General features: G+C 41.8%; 1 protein-coding gene across 2 annotated transcripts in view; it reads left to right on the top strand.

Annotated features, from left to right (window-relative positions):
• The window catches only part of LOC309663991 (putative ATP-dependent RNA helicase DDX60), an 89,731-nt gene that overhangs the window by 27,763 nt on the left and 42,295 nt on the right, over nt 1-19,673 (top strand). The window contains exons 14-22 of one of the 2 annotated variants that reach the window (XM_082468817.1): nt 2,712-2,964; nt 4,831-4,997; nt 5,546-5,704; nt 7,099-7,248; nt 9,827-9,946; nt 11,053-11,148; nt 14,598-14,713; nt 15,550-15,692; nt 15,792-15,901. In XM_082468817.1, coding sequence (XP_082324943.1) covers nt 2,712-2,964; nt 4,831-4,997; nt 5,546-5,704; nt 7,099-7,248; nt 9,827-9,946; nt 11,053-11,148; nt 14,598-14,713; nt 15,550-15,692; nt 15,792-15,901 — 1,314 coding nt within the window. Of the gene's footprint in view, nt 1-2,711; nt 2,965-4,830; nt 4,998-5,545; nt 5,705-7,098; nt 7,249-9,826; nt 9,947-11,052; nt 11,149-14,597; nt 14,714-15,549; nt 15,902-19,673 lie in introns of both variants that reach the window. The other variant, XM_082468816.1, reaches the window with a different exon arrangement.

A 19,673-nucleotide genomic window follows, 5' to 3' on the forward strand; every position in this document is an offset into this window, starting at 1 on the left:
CCATCAAAAAAACGAAAAGGCGGGCAGCTTCCCTGGTGGCGCAGTGGTTAAGAATCTGCCTGTCAATGCAGGGGACACGAGTTCGAGCCCTGGTCCGGGAAGATCCCACATGCCATGGAGCAACTAAGCCCATGCGCCACAACCACTGAGCCTGCGGGCCTAGAGCCGGTGCTCCGCAACAAGAGAAGTCACAGCAATGAGAAGGAGCCCGCGCACCACAGCGAAGAGTAGCCCCTGCTCTCTGCAACTAGAGAAAGCCCGTGCAGCAGCTAAGACCCAACGCAGCCAAAAATAAATAAATAAATAAATAAATAATTTATTAAAAAAAAAAAACAAAAAACGAAAAGGCAACTAACTACAGAATGGGAGAAAATATTTGCATATCATATATCTGATAAAGGGTTAATATCTAAAATATACAAAAAACTCATACAACTCAATAGCAAAAAATAGAACAATCTGATTAAAAAATGGGCAGAGTAACTAAATGGATATTTTTCCAAAGAAGACATGCAGATGGCTAACAGGCACATGAGAAGATGCTCAACATCACTAATCATAGGGGAAATCAAATCAAAACCACAATGAGATATCACCTCACACCTGTCAGAATGGCCATCATCAAAAGGGCAAGAAACAACAAGTGTTGGCCAGGATGTGGAGGAAAGGGAGCCCTTGTGCACTGTTGGTGGGAATGTAAATTGGTGCAGCCACTATGGAAAATAGTATATTTCCTCCAAATATTAAAAATTAAACTACTATATAGTCCTGCATTCCCATTTCTGGTATTTATCCCAGAAAAGAAAACAGGATGTAGAAGAGATCTCTGCACTCCCATGTTCATTACAGCATTATTCACAGCAGCTACGATACGGAAACAATGTAAGCATCCAACAAAGGATGAATGGATAAAGAAGATGTGGTCTATATATATATTGGAATATTATTCAGTTATAAGGAGGAAATTCTGCCATTTGTGACAGCGTGGTTGAACCTACAGGTGCTAAGTGCTGTAGGTCAGACAGAGAAGGCAGATACTGCGTGGTGTAACTTACACGTGGAATCCAAAAGAAAAAAAAGGTCAAACTCATAGAAACAGAGAGGAGAAACATGGTGACTAGAGTGGATAACCCTGTATCATATCATTGAATTTGCTAAGAGAGTAGATTTTAAATATTCTCACCTCCCCTCCTCCCCAAAAAGATAAATATGTGAGTTGATGAGTGGGTAAATTAACTCAGTGGGGAGAACCCTTCCACAGTGTACATGTATATCAAGCCACCATGATGTACACTTTCAATATCCTACGATTTTTCAGTTATGCCTAAAGTTAAAAAAATATTTGAGCAGACATGAGGACTTTTGCTTTAATAGTCAACAAGCAGCCACCTCAGGCCCAGCTTGGTGGTCTTGGTTTTTCTCCTCGTGGCGACAACCTCCTTTTTATTTTCACAGCCAATTTTATCTTTAGTGAGACCATCCAATTACAACGATTCCTTTTTTATTTACTGAAAAGCTTCTTTTATATAGTTATTTTTTTTTTCGAGAGAGGTTATAAAATAGAAAGTTGGCAAAAATTCTAATTACCTAGTGTAAGGTATAAAGACTGAAAAAAATTTCATGTTTTTTTAATCCTCTACATTATTGGAAATTAAATAAATTGTCTCGTGGAGATTAAACAACCTTAGCACCGTGTAAATGTGCTCTTCCAGTAACACTTCAAGCTAAAACAAACACATTGTACCTGGCAAAGAGCCAGGGCTTGTTCTTGTCCTCTTGAGACAGAACCATGCCGAGTTATCCCAGGACAGTACATTTGGGAAGTTGAAACATTGGCGAAACTCCACTGATTCAAATTAAATACTGAGAAAGTGATGGCAATGAAAATTGACTTCATTAAAGGCAAAGTTTAGATGTGAGTTTCATGACTAAGCAGAATAATGGAAGGTTTGTCAGTGTTCTCTTACGGATACAACAGTTCTCTAATTTTCTTTGCACATTAATAGGTCAGGTAGGTAAAAGTGTAGTAGAAGTGGGTCTATATTGTGTGTAAGTTGGTTGGAAATGCTTGTCTAGATAGAGCAAACCGGTTTATTTATGATGTTCCTTCCCACCTGCCCCTTCCTCATTCACCCATAAAAGAGGATGAACTTGTGCTGTGCTTGGGACACACCAACAACTATGGCACATTCCTGTCTCATGACAAGGAAAATCACAACTGCATTGCGTGTGATGAGCATTTGATAGAGAGACGCCCGGGCAGGGGAGGAATACGTACTCAGGCTGGGAGAGTTGAGCAAGGCTTTGTGGAAGAAATTTCTAGAAGCACAAGTTGGGGTAGGGAGGTGACCATGGGGGATGGAAGAGGAAAACCAATTCCCGAGAGATCAGGAGACAGAAAAACCAGGGTCCTGGTGTTTCTGATTGTATTACATTTACTCTTCAATTTATAACCTACACCACTTAGAAATCTAGAAAAATTATCTGCACAGAGGCTTTATAGTCATTAAATTGGATTGTCCAAAGATTTCAATTCACAGAGACTTCAATGTTAAGAAACAGACACTGAAATGAAAATTGTGCCTTGTCAAGAACGGGATGACATTCAAAATAATCAATATACACTTAAAACTATTGTCTCATTCATGCAATGCCATCTTGGACTATTTCCAACTTGTTTTATGACATGTATCCTTCTTTTTTTTGGGCAGGAGACCAAGGCTGAAAAAATTACTAGAGAGAATAAGGAGAGGCTATTTGCCAAGGAAGAACAAAAAGAAGAGAAAAAATGGAATGTTCTGTCCTTTTCTATTGAGGAGGAAATGAAAGAGAATTTAAACTCTGGAATAAAGAACCTAGAAGATTTTTTGAAATCATGTAAAAGTAGCTCAGTGAAATTTCGAGTTGAAATGGTGGGGATTACTGCCTGCTTGAGAGCGTGGAAAGAACATTGCCGTGGTGAAGGTATGTGGCTGTGAGTTCTTGTTGATTTGTTTGTTTGAATACATTGGAGAAGAATAAAAATCTAATGATGATAGCTGTTATTTATTAACTGGAAGTTTGTGTTAGAAGGCTTAGAGAAGCCTTAGATGCATTATCTGATTTTGTCCTTGGAGAATTCCTCTAAGTACTATTACCTCTATTTTATCAATGAGCAATGAAGTCTCAAAGGGGGCCCCAATAGCAAAGATACAGCACATTCATAAGCAAATTCAAATCAATTCCTTATCACTTACATGTGGGATCTAAAATATGACACTAATGAACTTACCTACAAAACAGAAACAGACATGCAGACATAGAGATCAGACTTGTGGTTGCCAAGGAGAGGGGGAGGGAAGGATTGGGAGTTTGGGATTAGCAGATGCAAACTAGTATATATAGGATGGATAAACAACAAGGTCCTATTGTAGAGCACAGGAAACTACTGGAAAAGAATATGAAAAAGAATGTATATGTATAACTGAATCACTTTGCTGTACAGCAGAAATTAACACAACAATGTAAATCAACTACATTCCAATAAAAAAATTCAAATCAATTCCCAGTCAAAGTTTACAAACAGCCACTTAGAGAGTTGTGGGCATCGTTAAGGGGACCCACAGATGGCGAGGTCCCAGGGAGAGTCTGTCATTCATCTCTGAGATCTGAAGTGCAAACATTTTCTTTCTGGGCAAAACTCGGACCGTGTTTGCCTGGCATGCTGAGTTCTTCCAGAAGTTGTTGTGGTTTCCATGTGCTCTACTTTACAACTGCTACAATAGATAGTAGAAAAGGAAAGAAGAGGCAGGAAGAGGCAGGTAAGGGAGAAACATGGCTGGGTAGAGACGTGTAAGTTGATGGCAGGTGACATGATGAGGGACCAGTATGCCTCCAAACTGACAGTCCTTCCGAGTACACCTCATTGACCTGTCTGTCTTAGTCATCTCCACACTTGAATCCGTTGAACACGGGGTCACTGGGGGTTCTTCTCCCCCCCACCCCGTCATTCTACAAACTTCAGTCTGCCCCTGCAACGACAGACTTCCCTGAGGATTCCATCCCTGTGAGAAGCGTAAGATTTGGCCTCTGTGGGTCTCTCTAATTAAGATGTTGTGTCAGGATTTGCAGTTGGCCTGAGAGAGATCAGGATTAACAGTGGCTTAAATTTCTTTTGTAGCCTTTATAGCATCAGTATGTGTTTGGTAATATTTGTTAAATAGATAAAATGTAGGTTGATTGGAAGAAAGGGCGAATCAAAACTGCCCTAACATGTGAAGTATGAAAAGACCAGCCGTGAGGAGGTCTAGAAAGGATGTATGTGACTGGAAAGAAATGGACGGGGATTAGCAACGTTTGGATCTGGCAGGTGTAACAGACTGATTGAATTTGAAGGCTCCAGTGATTACACCAGATACTTATCTCTGGTCACCATTAGGATTCAATAAATGTTGCCAAGTTTTTAACCAGATATTTAAACTCATCTGGACATTTTTCTTTGAACATAGTAGAGAAGGCATGAAAATAATAGTTGGGAAAGATTTGTATTCCTTAGAACTTAGACCAACTTGGGCTTTAGTGATCTTATTTCTATCATGAGCTACAAGATGTTTCTTTTTTTCCCCAACACTTACAGAGCTACATCTCAGTTTTCCACAGAGATGTTGGAATGTGTTTAGTTGCATTTTCATTTTATTGAGTTTTCTGTATTCCAAAACCTCCATTAATGCTAAGTAAGACAATGAATTTAATTGGGTCAGGTTGATAGCCTGAGTGACTAATCTTGGACAATCAAACATTTATTATTTTTGATGGCCTTTATAACAGTTTTGCTGTTTATTCTTTACCAAGGTGAAACCACAAAAGATTTAAGTATAGCTGTTCAAATGATGAAAAGGATCTACTCCGTGATGGAAAAATACTCAGAACTTTTGCAAGAGGCAGATCGGCAACTCATAGCCAGATGCCTTAGTTATTTAGGATTTGAGGAGTTGGCAAGTTCTTTGCGTCCAACGCAGGTAATGTTTTCAGAACAGCTCCATTCTAATAGAGTAATTATTAGGTGTACCTCAACTGTCTTGTAAACACAATTACCTGGGGTTTTTTTTTTTTTTTACTGAAAATATTTACTCCAAGTTCATAATCATTATTAGTAATCCAGCTCCCCCAACTTGAAGTAACCTAGAATTAGAAAATTTTACAAAAGCTTCTCTGATCAAAAATGCCAGATAGTCTCTGTAGACCCTTAAAACTCATCCTGTGTTGAATTCTAGCAAAACATTTAAAAACTATTTTGCGACTGTTCAGTTGTCTTGATATCAGATGGTAGCTCAAGTGCCCTGATGCATATCTGAAAATCTTGATGTCTGCTATTTACTCTTAGTTAAGATAATGATTTAGGTGATAAGAGGTTTCTTCAATAAATATTGCAAAATTTGAAAGGTGGTAAAATGCTTTTCTCGTAAAAATTAGTTTTCAGTTGTTTTATTTAAAAAAATATTTTTAATCATTTAAAGGATGTTGTAATTTAAAATCACTTTCAAAGTGGACTTGTAAACTCCTATAGGTCACAGGAAATGACATAAAGGAGAAGAAAAAGAACAAATACTCAGTTGGCATTGGGCCAGCTCGGTTTCTGCTGCAGTACATGGGCCGCTATTTGGTACGAGATGAGAGGAAAGACCCAGACCCCAGAGTCCAGGACTTTATTCCTGACACCTGGCAGGTAATGACTGGATGAAACAAACATTTTTGTATTTTATTATTAAATCTGATCTCAGGAGCGTCTCATGATTCCACACAGCACATTTGGCATGAAATTCTTAATGTTGAGTCATCTCACTTAAAATTGTCATGGGGAATGTCAAATGTAGACTTTTTCCCATTTAAAGAAAGTGAATTTTTCATATCATCCATTTTTCATAAATAGACCATTTTCTTGGAGGTACGCTGATGGATTCACATGTATATATGTGAAGTTCTGTCTGTGTCATCCGACTGTATCATTATGGACCATCCTCCGAGGCTTCCCTGTGTCTGCAGGATCTCCTATGTGAATATAGAAATGTGACAGAGAAATTCAAGGAGTTTAAACAGTAGAGACAGTTGTTCAGATATTTACAGCCTGTACCCGTGACCATAGTAGCTACTTTTCTATAAATAAATGTAAAATTAATATTGATGGCTATAAAATTAGGAATAAAAGGGTGCGTTTCTGCATTGATTCAACCTTATAAAATTGCCTCGAACCTTATCAGTTAAACATGTTTACCTATGAAAATGCCATTTCAGAGGCTCAGTCTAATAGGTGGTCTTATCAGAAGCTGACTTTATCCTCCTTGTCTTGATGATGCTGGAGCACCTCAGAAACTCCCCGCCTGCTGTTCAGGAGCAGGGGGGCCAGGTCCTTCCTTCCTGAAGTGCAGAACACGAAGCAGCTAAGGGCCCTCCAGGTATCTACGCCCCCCTCCACTGCACTTCTTCCGATGTCGCCTTTGCTCTGAGGTGTGGCCCAGAGCGGACCTGGATTCAGAGAGTGTGCAGGATGGGGCTTTGGGGGGCTTTTCCATCTTCTGCCCATCACACAGGCTAATGATCCTCTGACCAGTCCTCATTTTGATGAATAAAAGCATAGGGTAACGGGATGAGAGTCTGTTTTAATGAAGGTCCCCCATGCCCTCCAAAGTAGGGGCTGGCATCCTTCTATTTAGAAAGTGCAAGATAAGTAGTAAAATGATTAATCATTGATTTTTTTTTTCTGTTCAGCTACTTTTTCACCCTTACAAAAATGCATACTCTTAGATCTTCATTTCTCAGAGCCGTTGTGCACTTAGTCAATGACAAGTAATCAGAAAGAATATCTACCCCAGGACAAGATATTTTGTTCAGACCCACTCTCCGTTTTTCACACACAAACCCACCTCCAGACGCTCAAAAGCACTGCAATTCTCTCTTCTGGGAGAGGCCGTGAGTTCTTCTCACAAGTTCCCGTGTATCTTTTGGTGTGTTTTCAACTCGCAACCACTCCTTTGCGGCTCAGAGAATTATGCTGGAAGTGTCTTAAGGTTTTGCTAACATGCTTCTCGTGGTGCTGACACACCGGTGCTCTGAACCCTGCAGCGAGAGCTCTTGGACGTCGTAGACAAGAACGAGTCTGCGGTCATAGTGGCCCCCACGTCCTCAGGGAAGACCTACGCCTCCTACTACTGCATGGAGAAGGTGCTACGGGAGAGTGACAATGGGGTGGTCGTGTACGTGGCCCCCACCAAGGTACGTCCCGAGGCTGGGGGTGTCGTTCAAGTGACTTGAATTTTCTCTTTCACTCCCGAACCTCCTCTTTTAGTTTAATGCACGTGGTCATGTGGTAGATCTAGCTCTCTTTATTTTTTTTCCCAATTTATTTTTTTCCACTTTTATTGAGATAAAATGGACATGTAACCTGTTAGTTTCATGTGTACAACATAATGGTCAATATTTGTATGTACTGTTAAATGATCACCGCCATAATTCTAGTGAACATGAATCATGAATCACCTCATATAGTTATACATTTTTTTTTTCCTTGTGATGAGAACTTTTAAGATCTACTCTCTTAGAAACTGTCAGGTACACAATACCGTATTGTTAACTATAGTCACTGTTACATCCCCGGACTTATTTATCTTATAACTGGAAGTTTGTACCTTTTGACCCCCTTCACCCGTTCTCCCCGCCCTTAGCCCCACCCTAGCCAACCACCAGCCTGTTCTGTTTCCATGTGTCTCACTTTATTTTCTAACCTGCATTTTCTCCTTCCAGTCTGAGAGGCCGAAGTAATACTTCCCTTAGAGCACCGTGAGGCAGAGGTCTGGTCCTGTGATCTTGTCATTCAGCTTTTTGCTTGAACTGAGAGAAGCACCCCGACTTTGTTGGGCAATGTTGAGTCTTTAGGAACCCCGCGTTGCCTCTGCCCTTGATGGGATGCATCCTGTCTGCTCTTGGGCGTCAGTGCCTGACGTGTTTCTCATGCCAGGTGGTTTTGCCATATTTCTTTTATGGCTAGAACCACCTAATGCCAAACTTAAATACGGAAAGTATGATCTTTGTCATTTAGGAGAAAGGCTGATTTACAGGAAGTATAAGTTTGCATATCCTCACTTACAACCCCTTATTTTTAATGCGATTACTCTTAAGAAAGGCAGATAACTTTGATTCTACAGATTAAAATGAGATCTCACTGCATTTTAGTTTCTAGGAAAATGTGGCGTTGAGTGACTTGGGCTCAGGCTCAGAACCAGATTGAGCAACATGATTAGTTGAAATTAGCACTTTAGTTTTGATTGTAGCTTTTTCGTTTTTCATGGTTACGAAAGCAGTAAGTGTTCATAGCAAGAAATTAATAAAATATATCAAGAAGAATTAAGCTTACTGGAGGTGGAATTGGTAATTCAACACAATACATATTCCTCTTCTAAAAGTTTTAGAACCCAAAGGTTTTAGAAGCCAAATTACTCTTCTAAAAGTTTAAATCCATTTTTATTCCCTCTGACAGTATATGGCAGTATATATATCCTCTTATTTTTTTCCAACATTCCTATGATCTTTAAACATTTTTTGCCATACTGCTAGGTAAAAATTTCCATCTCATGATAAATCTGCATTTCTGTGATCACTGATTGGGGAGCCTTTCCGTATGATTTCTGGGCAGTGATATTTCTTTAATCATGAACTACTTGTTCATGAAATCTGCCCATTTTCTTTTTCTTGTAGTGGAAGGGGATTGACTTTTTATTGATTGGCCAGAAGTTTGTATAATAAGTATATTATGTTTTCTCTGTAAAGTATAACCAGTATACTTTTGTCATTTGATCTTTTTGCTCTATTGCGGTTATATTAATGATATTTTGTTAATATCTTTGTGTAGTCAGATCTATCAGTGTTTCCGAGTGTGCTCAAATATATGAAAATACGTGAAAATGTCCACTTTCTAGTATCTTTTTTTTAAAGCTTTTTTTTTTTTTAAATTTTTATTTATTTATATTTATTTTTGGCTGTGTTGGGTCTTCGTTTCTGTGCGAGGGCTTTCTCTAGTTGCGGCAAGCGGAAGCCACTCTTCATCGCGGTGCGTGGGCCTCTCACTATCGCGGCCTCTCTTGTTGCGGAGCACAGGCTCCAGACGCGCAGGCTCAGTAGTTGTGGCTCACGGGCTTAGTTGCTCTGCGGCACGTGGGATCTTCCCAGACCAGGGCTCGAACCCGTGTCCCCTGCATCGGCAGGCAGATTCTCAACCACTGCGCCACCAGGGAAGCCCACTTTCTAGTATCTTTACGCTTATGTTTTAAAGTTTACATTTTAATCTAGGTGAGACTTTTTTGGGCCTAGAGTGTGAAATACAGAGATGTGTATGGGTTTGCGCACTCTCAGATGCCGCCAGCCACTGCCTGCCTAGTCCAGGGTGTGGGGCCCCTGTACACTCGCAGGTTGGGGTCTGGGGACACCCCCAATACGAGACCCACACGCGCACCCCGGTTGCCCTCCTTGGCCGTTCTGCGTAGACTCACGGTTTCTTTCTAAGCCTTGGTCGCCCAGGGATCAGCTGTTTGTCATGTGTGGGCAGCGGTTCCTGCTTTTTCCCTCTGATGAAGCCGGTTTTTCCCATTTTACATTGGGTCGAGGTCATAAGTGAGGTTCACGTGCAGTCACAGAGCTCAAAGACAGCCCGTGGGTTAGGCAGGTGGAAGGAGAAAGGGGTGATGAAGCTTCCTGCCCTCCCAGCAGCATGTATTTTTAGACAGTGCCTGTCGTTCTCTCTCTGAGGTTTCCCCTGTACTTTATTATGTGATTAATGGATATTTTCCCTGTCAATCAGGCCCTTGTCAATCAAGTGGCAGCAACTGTTGAGAATCGTTTTAACAAAAATCTGCCAAACGGTGAAAGTCTGTGTGGTGTTTTTACACGGGACTACCGTCATGAGGCTCTCAACTCTCAGGTAGGACATACACTAATTAACGCATTTGTTATCGAATTATATGATAGTACTTAGAAGTCTCTTTCAGTAGAAATGGAATATCTTGACAAGGGCTTGTAGAAGGAATTTTCTTGAATTTATAAAAGATGAAGTGGCTTTAGAGAAAATTTAACAGTGTTATATTCCAGAGAGTAAGAAATGGAGCTCATCTTTCTCAAGGACACTTACCTTTTGATTTCAGATTTCAGTTATAGTTCGTGGCATCATCTTGGTTTATAAGTGGATCGAAAATGATCTGAAGAACCCCATTTTATAAAAATTGACAACCTGATTTCCATTCAGAATAACTGTTTCTTGACCTTTCTTGATGGGAAGGATACTCATCATAATTTCAGAATGTTGTATTTATGGATGGACTTCATGGTGTTAAGTAAATCAGACAGTTTCCCTCCTTATTAAACTCACTGGAAACAGTTACAGCTAAACAGAAAGTGAAAACGTGACTATAGCACATTGCATGGTAGGTGTGAGATGTGACACCCACATCGCCATTTGTAAGAGCACCGCTGCCCAGGGGCGGGGCGTGAGGTCCGACAGAGGCCGGCTGTCGGCCCCCGTGCTGCCCCACCCTCGGCACCCTGGGACTGAGCAGGGCTGGGGCAGAGACATTGGCCATTTCGGCTGCGTATGGAGTAGCAGTGACAGCTGCCACGCGCTCCAGAGTCCAAGCCAGGTGGGCCAAAGCGTCACCAGGTGTGTTCTGAAGTTCACCTTCTTCCTCTGCCCCATCCTCTCCCAACTTCCATAGTTGTTCACTTTTAATAAACGGTTTTCAACCTAAACTGAACCTGGGGGTCAGATTTTGAAGGAATAAACCTGCGACAATGAACTCTTCCTATTGTGATTACCGTGAATGCTCATATATAAGAATTTAAACTTCAAATCTGATATCTTACCATTTTGACCTATAAAAATTGCAGTTTCACAAGGTTCAAACGAATATATCATATTCTAGTTAATCAGCAGGTCCATTCAGGAGTTTTAACTCTCTCTTTCATATTCTTAGAACTACATCTGGGTGTAGCAAGTGCTCAAAGTGTTTGTTTGCACAATGTTCTTGTTTTTAGGTACTTATCACAGTGCCGGCCTGCTTTGAAATTCTGCTGCTAGCTCCACATCGCCAGGCATGGGTGAAGAGGATCAGATACGTTATATTTGATGAGGTAGGTTTGGTATTATTTCTCGGGGTTGAGTTCCTGGTTGCATAAGCGCCACGCTGAAGACATTTGCTGCTTCGGGGCGTTCATCGTCTGCGTGGAGTTTCGGTTGTGGAGGACACTGGCTTTCCCCTGTGAATCACACCAGTCTTTGGGCTCCGTTTTCCTGTTCTGGCTCAGGACAGGGTATCTGTGTCTGCGGACCTCTGGATGGCAGAGGAACTGTCTTTGGTGACCACCGTTTCAGAGGAGCAGAACTCACCACCAGGGCATATGTTTTCCTGGACAGAGATTCCAAAAATCTGATCTTTGATCTCCAAAGCAAAGAGTTTGGGGCTGTAACAATGATGTCAATTATGTACAGTATCTTGTCAGTCATGGTCCCATCAGGAAACAGATGACACACGCAAAATGGAAGAATTCAAGAAGAGCTTTTTGCAAAGGTGTGTGGGCGGGGGAACTGTGCCGTTAGTGCAGTAGCCCAGGGCGAGGAGCCCCTCAGCCTAAAGGGACAAGGCAAAGATATGGTCACTGAGACCCACAGGGAGATTCTGAGTGGGGTACCGCTTTGCGAAGGGCAGCTGCCTTAGCCGAGGAGCACGCCTGGCTCAGGGTAGCCTGCCAGGAAGGCAGCCAATGGCACAAAGACCTCACCCTCATTCCCTTCAGGTCTCTTGCCCAGGCTCTCCTTTGGCCAAAGCCAATGGAACCAGAGAGCACTGGAGCTCTTTTGAAGTAGCCTCTGTGGGTCAGTTTCCCTGGGCAGAGAGAGCAGGATGGAAAATAATGGACATTTATAGAGCAAATGAAAGATATTGAGAAAGTTTTTACAGCAGAATTAAGAATATTTATTCAAAGAGACTTAAAGCATTATAAAAGAATTCTTTTGCTCCAAAGCGTTTTCAGTTTAAAGGGGAAAATGATGATAAGCCTGTATTTCACTTCATTTTTCCTGTTGTAAGCTTGAAGCTACCAAGCAAGCTGTGCTTTTGATTGGTTTGAATCTGACTTACTGTGTTTTTTTTTTGCTCATTCTGTATATGCTACATCTTGAAGGCCTTGAATATTCATATTGAAAAAAAAAAATCCAACAGCTTTGTCTTTGCAATCTAGAACTTTGAAATGTACTCTAATCTCAAAGCTTTGAAATGCTGTGACATGGGGCACCTCAGCTTCCCCAATTTTATGTCAGGGTAAAGCTGACGGGCTTTGGAGACTGATGTCTATTCTGGCAGAACCAAGGAAGTGTGTTATCTGTAGGAAGCCTAAGGTCACCACTCAGCGGACTGGTGTATTATCTGACTAGGGCAAAGCCAAATGGGCAGGGGAAGTTTTTTCTTTTTTTAAATTGTCTGGCTCTGATAGTAAGTTCTTTCCAGTTGATTGCCAGGTGTCATAGTTTAATCTGTTTAAAGGAGACCACATTTGAGAATCTTCCCTAAATCTAGTTCCATTTGCTTTATTTGGTCAAAGGGCATTCATTAATTCAGCAAATATATAAGGAGTGTCTCCACAATGCCAGACACTGTTGGTGCTGGGAATGCCCAGGGTAAGTCACAGAATCATTGGACAAAAGGGGGTAGACAGCTACGCCTACCCATGATGGTGGCAGCCCGCATCGGTGTGTATGGTGACGAGATGGATCAGTGTGACCCCACCGTGGTGATGGCAGGGAGACAGCAGGGGGACGGCTCTGCAGTGGCTGGTCAGAAAGTCTTCCAATGGGGCGACGTTGAGCCGAACTCTGCAAGTTCAAAAGGGGTAAGAGCAGAAGGGACATATATGTGGAAGCTCTGGGGTAGGAAAGTTGTGGTCAAGGAACAAAGCAAAGTTCAGGGTGTCTGGAGAAAAGTGAGGGCAGGATGGGAGAGAGGCTTGAATGAAGCTGGAGAGGCAGGTGGGGGGCGGTTACCCCCAGCACAACATATACGCCCTGTTCAGGAGTTTATATTTTGTTCCACATGCAATGGGAAGATACTGAAGAAATGTAATTGTGGACGTGGCCTGATGGAATTCATCCTTGAGACGTATCTGTTGGCTGTGATGTGAAGAATTCAGGGGGTGGCCTGGGGAGCTAGGAGGGTGGCCAGGAGGGTATTGTGGTTGACTTGGGGGCCGTGGACATGGACAAAATGCTTAGATCTGAAAGACATTTTGGAAAGTAAGATAAAGAGGAATTATTGATGGATTGGTTATGGTAATTAAAAGAATTTGTGGGCTTCCCTGGTGGCGCAGTGGTTGAGAATCTGCCTGCCAATGCAGGGGACATGGGTTCAAGCCCTGGTCTGGGAAGATCCCACATGCCGCAGAGCGATTAGGCCCGTGAGCCACAATTGCTGAGCCTGTGCGTCTGGAGCCTGTGCTTTGCAACAAGAGAGGCCGCGATAGTGAGAGGCCTGCGCACCGCGATGAAGAGTGGCCCCCACTTGCCGCAACCAGAGAAAGCCCTCGCACAGAAACGAAGACCCAACACAGCCATAAATAAATAAATTAAAAAAAAATGTTAAAGGCCCAATAATCAAGATAAATAATATTTAAAAAAAAAAAGAATTTGTGTTAAGATTTTCCATTGCCTGAATTTGCCAATATTTATGTAAACTTGGCATGGTTGATTAAAGGTAATTGGAGACCATGTATGATGATTCAAGTTTCCCTGTCTTATTTTCATTCGCTGATTTTAAATCAACTGAAAAATTATTTAATTTATTTAAACTAAACTAAAACAAACAAAAGCAGTTCACCCGTTTCTCCCATGCCCACCTGTTGCAAATACCTATTTGTTCTCTATGTCTTTGAGCTTGTTTTTTGGTGTGTGTGTGTTTTTTTTAAGATTTCACATGTGAGATCATTATTTGTCTTTTTATGTCTGATTTACTGATTTATTTCACTTAGCATAATGCCCTTGAGGTCCTTCCATGTTGTCACAAATGGGAAGATTTCATTCTTTTTTATGGCTGAATAATATTCCATTCTGTATATACATACCACAATTTCTTTATCCACTCATCCTTCAGTGGACACTTAGATTGCTTCATATCTTGGCTGTTATACATAGTGCTGCAATTAACACGGGGATGCTTGTATCTTTTTGTATTCTTTGGATAAATACCCCGAAGTGGAATTGCTGGATCATATGGTAGCTCTATTTTTAGTTTTTTGAGGAACCTCCATACTGTTTTCCACAGTGGCTGCACCAATTTACATTCCCACCAACAGTGCACAAGCGTTCTTTTTTCTGTGCATTCTTGCCAACACTTGTTATTTGTGTTCTTTTTGATGGTGGCCATTCTGACAGATACGAGTGATATCTCATGTGGTTTTGATTTTCATTTCCTGTTGACTGGTGATGTTGAGCATCTTTTCATGTGCCTGTTGGCCATCTGTTTGTTTTCTTTGGAAAAATATCTTTTCAGACCTTCTGCTCATTTTTAAAGGAGAATTTTTGTCTTTAATAGGTCCACTGTCTTGGTGGAGAAATTGGAGCAGAAGTCTGGGAGCATCTCCTTGTCATGATCCGCTGTCCGTTCCTGGCCCTTTCTGCTACCATCAGCAACCCGGAGCATCTCACTGAGTAGGCATTAGCTTCTAGTCCGGATAGAATGCTTATCTATTTTGAATGTTTGAATGTCATGCTTTCTATCTGGGTTCTGGAGAGTTTCATAACTTTCTGGTGAATTTATTACCTCATCTCTGGATATTCAAGGAACAGAGTCACCCCTCCTGGCAGGTGCTGAGCAAGACCACACTCTATAAAGGAAAATCAAGGGTTCTCCCAGCTGGATCTGCAGTTGACTAGGAAATTTCCCCCATATCTCAAAAAAGGTTCACCAGAAGTTATCGATTTATGTTTCTTTTCCTTTGTCCTTTACCAAGAAATAAAATTAAAATGGTATAATGACATGCTCTGCCATGGACCTTGAGATTTCTTATGTTGTCCCACTTTGTAGATGTTTAGAAAGATAGTGAAGCCTTATTAGTTGAAAATCCCATATTATTTATTCACTGGGCTAGATTTTTGCCCACTAACAACAACAATTAGAGCAAAGACTCCTATTTGCCAGGTGCTATTCTAAGTGCTTTGCATATGTTAATTTATTTTAAATGGCCAACAACCCTTATGATTTATTATTTTCATTACTACTGTTAGATAGTCTTTTCCATACTGCTATTATTATTTCCATTTTAAATGTGGAAAATGAGGCCCAGAGAGATTTTGTGATCCAACCAAGAGCTTCAGCCCATGGTAAGGAGGCTGGGATTCCATCTTAGGTCATCTGGCTCCAGGGCCTATTCCCTTAAGTAATTTTTAAGGCACATAAAATTTTCTTTATTTAAAATACTTTAAAATCCTTTCCCAGGAAGTGGTTCCATGTTCTGCCTAAATAATATGTAATTTTAATTTTTAAGGTGGCTACAATCCGTAAAACGGTACTGGCAACAAACAGAGAGTACGATGGAAAAAAATATTGCTTCTTCAAGAAATGCCGGCTGCCGCGCCAGTTCTCACCAAGACTACTTGCTGATGAAGCAGTCGTATAAAGTGAGACTTGGTATGTTTGACATGTTCATAGGAATTTTATCTTTTCCTTTCAAGTTATTCCAGCCATTGTGTGTTCATTCATTTGGAAATCCTTGCTCTTCATTTCCAGTGCTCTATGCAGAGAGATACAATGATTTAGAGAAGCACATATGTTCGGTAAACAATCATGACATTTCCTTTGACCATTTTCACCCGTGTGCTGCGCTGACCACGGACCATGTGAGTGATGCTTCCGCCATGTTTGTTCTGAGCCACATCGGTGGTTTGTATCATATTGCAAAGCTGCCTGGGCGACACCGATCAGAATTACAGAATCGATGCTCTGTAACAGACATTGAACCTGAGTTTTAAGAGTAACAAGAATAACTTCATGGTTTTCACCTGCTCCTCAGTGGTGCCTACATCTGCAAAGCTTAAGAATGACTGAACATCTTAACCTGAAGTGTTTTTGGGTCGATTTTCTTTATTCTTTGCCCATTTTCCTTCTTCTCAGCACCTGTGTCCCATCTGTCCACCTTCGAGGACACTAACACTTCTCTTAATGCAGCTACAACTGTGTGTGGACAGTACCTTGTACGTGTGAGAATCTGATTGCTGTGAATTAGGTCAAACAAGGAAAAGACGCTTTTCACTAACATAGCAATCACAACATGACTTTTTGGTAGTGAATCAGTAAGGTGGAGGTCTTAAGGGGACCTCATTTGGCGCACTGGGGTTTGAGTGGGGGAAGATTTCTTAATTTTTCTTGCATATTATTTTTCCTTTTTCCTTCTATTCTCGGGAATGGCCCATTAAAGCTCTGGTTGCCACTCAAAGTGATAATTAAGCAATAGTTTGCCTTCCTTCCAAGACTGGGTAAGTTAAATATACTCTAAATTCTGTTGTCAGATGAGCCTTCTAAATGGACAATTTTTAAGGCACATGGAGTTTTCTTTGTTTAAAATATTTGATGTCACAGGGAGTAGTTCCATGTTCTGCCTAAATAATCATCTGGATCAGAAAGCTAATTTAGATAAATAATTAGTAAGGATAATTCTGATCCTGCCGAGCCTCTGATGGCTTTTCTTTGGAACCGGCAAAAGGCACAGCTCCTTAGCTAGGCTTCCCAGGTCTTCTAGGAACTGGCCCCAAGTCCTTTCTGTTCATCCACTTGATGGATTTTACCTGGAAGCCCTCATGATTTATATATAAGCTGGAGTGTTTGAGCACAGATGCAAAGGGCCTGTTTTCCAGACTCTGTTCATCTTTGATGATCCTTATAATGGGAAACCTCTTCAGGATCCTCTGTGACTTCCTTAGCTGGATGGAATCTTCTCTCCATAGCACCTTGTCTGTATTTTTCTTGTATGACAACAGTTATGGTCAGCTTGCTGCTGAAGTTCTTTACATGCTTGTCTTCTTACTAGACTTAAGTCCTTGAAGACAAATTTTGTGTCCTTGTAGTTTGTAACTAACTGCTATGTATATAAAATTAAAATGTACATGACACAAATATAGCCAACCCAAATGGAGCACTTACTTTGGGTTCTAGGAATTTTACGTATTTTGTCTCTTTTAACCATCACAACAATTTTAGGATACATGCTGTATTGATATTCCCATTTGGCAAGTGAGGAAGGTGGGGCAGAGAGAACTTGTACCACTGAGGAAGGAGTGGGGCTGGGATGCAGTCTCAGATAGATCGATTCCAGAGCCTGCAGTCTTATCACTGTATTCTGAACAATCTGGTGGACAAATGCCTGGGTGAGGGAGTGAGTGAGAATCACTTTATAGCCTTTGGGCTGTGATGCAGTAGCTTCTAAAAGCAACAGAATGAATCCGAGCGATGGTAATTTTCCAACAGGCTTTTATTATGGAACTTTCTCTTTTGTGTGGCAGTGGCTCTATCTACACTCTAAAGAAAACTAAAATGTGGACAAAATTCCTGTGACCTAACTCACATCCCCAAACTAGAATAGTGATGATAACCCACAAATTGATAACAAGACTCCTTTCTCTTTCTCTCCTTTTCTCTTCTCTTTCCACGTTATTTCCTGGCGTTTTTAAGTAGCGTAGTATTTTCGCAGTCATTTGTTGTGTTAAGATGGTTCAGGGCAGGTTGTCTTTTTTTTTTTTTTTTTTAACATTTATTTATTTATTTTTGGCTGTGTTGGGTCTTTGTTTCTGCGCGAGGGCTTTCCCTAGTTGCGGCGAGCGGGGGCCACTCTTCATCACGGTGCGCGGGCCTCTCACTGTTGCGGCCTCTCTTGTTGCGGAGCACAGGCTCCAGACGCGCAGGCTCAGTAGTTGTGGCTCACGGGCCTAGTTGCTCCACGGCATGTGGCATCTTCCCAGACCAGGGCTCGAACCCGTGTCCCCTGCATTGGCAGGCAGATTCTCAACCACTGCGCCACCAGGGAAGCCCAGGTTGTCTTTAAACAGCAGTGAGCACGGTGGTTGGGAGAACTTGGCGAGGCGGGCATTGTGGTCCAAGTGCCTTTCCTGTATCTCAGTACCTATTAATGGAACAACTGTGAAGCTGCTCCCGCTCCCCTAACCCCATGTGACCTCTGCAAAGGTCACGCTGCTGCATGAGTCTCCTTCAGGCTCCCGGACGTTGGCAATAGGAATGGGGCTTGGATAGTGTTAAATATGTATTTTGGCAGCTGTGTGTATGGGATGTTTCCTAAAGCATCAGTGATAAAAAGCAAGTCGGCCTTTCTGAACAAGGAGATGCTTCCTGATCTTGTGTAGTAGACTTCAGATTGATGTGCGAGAGCGGGTGGCGTGGAAAAGCGTAACGAGCTGTGGCAACGTAAAGAGAAGAGCCATCCCCCTTGGGCGTCCGCTCTGTAGCTCTGTCACAGGGGTGGTTCCAGAAGGGAGGGGGGCAGGATGAGTGAGGTGAGGGAGTGCCCACCTTCACATGAGGCTCGTTTCTGGCGGAGTGGAGAGTTGTCCGGCCCCCCAGGGACAGCTGCAGGCTGCCGGGGGTGGGGTGGGGTGGCGGTGTCAGCCCCAGCAAGTGTGGGAGGAGCCGAGCCACTGGGCCTTTTCGCCTGCACGTGGAGCAGTGCTTCCGTCACCTGCGAGGTTGGGGACGATGTGATTTGCCCAAACAACGTCGTGGGTAATGCTGTGTGTTCATAAATGAAGGAGGGTGTGAATCTGTGACCTTTTATGTCTCTTCCTTTTACACCTGGGCTGGCTCAGTTTTTTACCAGCTCGTAAGTTATCGTATAGTGAAGACCAACTGAAGGGAATGCCCAGCTTTTAGCCACGGAGTTGTGAAATTGATTAAAAACATTAAGACCTATAGGTTGGTCATTCATCAGTCACAGCGACAGTTGAGGCATCGATCACGTGCCAGGCAGTTTACTAGGCCTATGCCACGTATTACGTAACTTAATTCTGACAACAAACCCGTGGCAAAGGCAGAATTGCCCTCCGTGGTAGAAATAAGGACACGCAGGCTTTTTTAAAAGCTTAAAAGCCCTAAGAAATCATAAGCATTCTCGTGACCAAAACAGAAGATTTGTGTCTTAAAAATTATGATAGTTCTTGGATTTATTTTATTTTATTTAGGCTAGATAAGTTGCCACTTTTAAGTAGTAATAATAAGAGAAGAAAATGCTAACATTCCAAAATAACATATTCACGTACTATTTGGCAGAATGTAGTTTTTTTCTGTTCGTTTAGTTCAGTGCTCAGACTGAGATGCTAAACAGTGACTCCAGGAAATCACCTGCGTCCTACAGATTTTTACAAGCCTTATTCAGAGCCTGGTTGATTATTTTAATTGAAATATGTTTGACATAAAACCTTGTGTAAGTTTAAGGGGTGCAGCGTGTTGATTTGATACAGTCATTTTGCAGTGTGTCTGCCACCCGTGTCAAGTCTGAGTCCTCATCCCTTCCTTCTTTTTTTTTAAACATTTTTTACTTTTTATTATTTTTTAAAATTTATTTATTTATTTTTGGCTGTGTTGAGTCTTCGTTGATGCGCGCAGGCT

Source organism: Balaenoptera physalus, assembly GCF_965194825.1.
Source record: "Balaenoptera physalus genome assembly, chromosome: 7".
In the NCBI taxonomy this organism is placed as follows: Eukaryota; Metazoa; Chordata; class Mammalia; order Artiodactyla; family Balaenopteridae; genus Balaenoptera; species Balaenoptera physalus.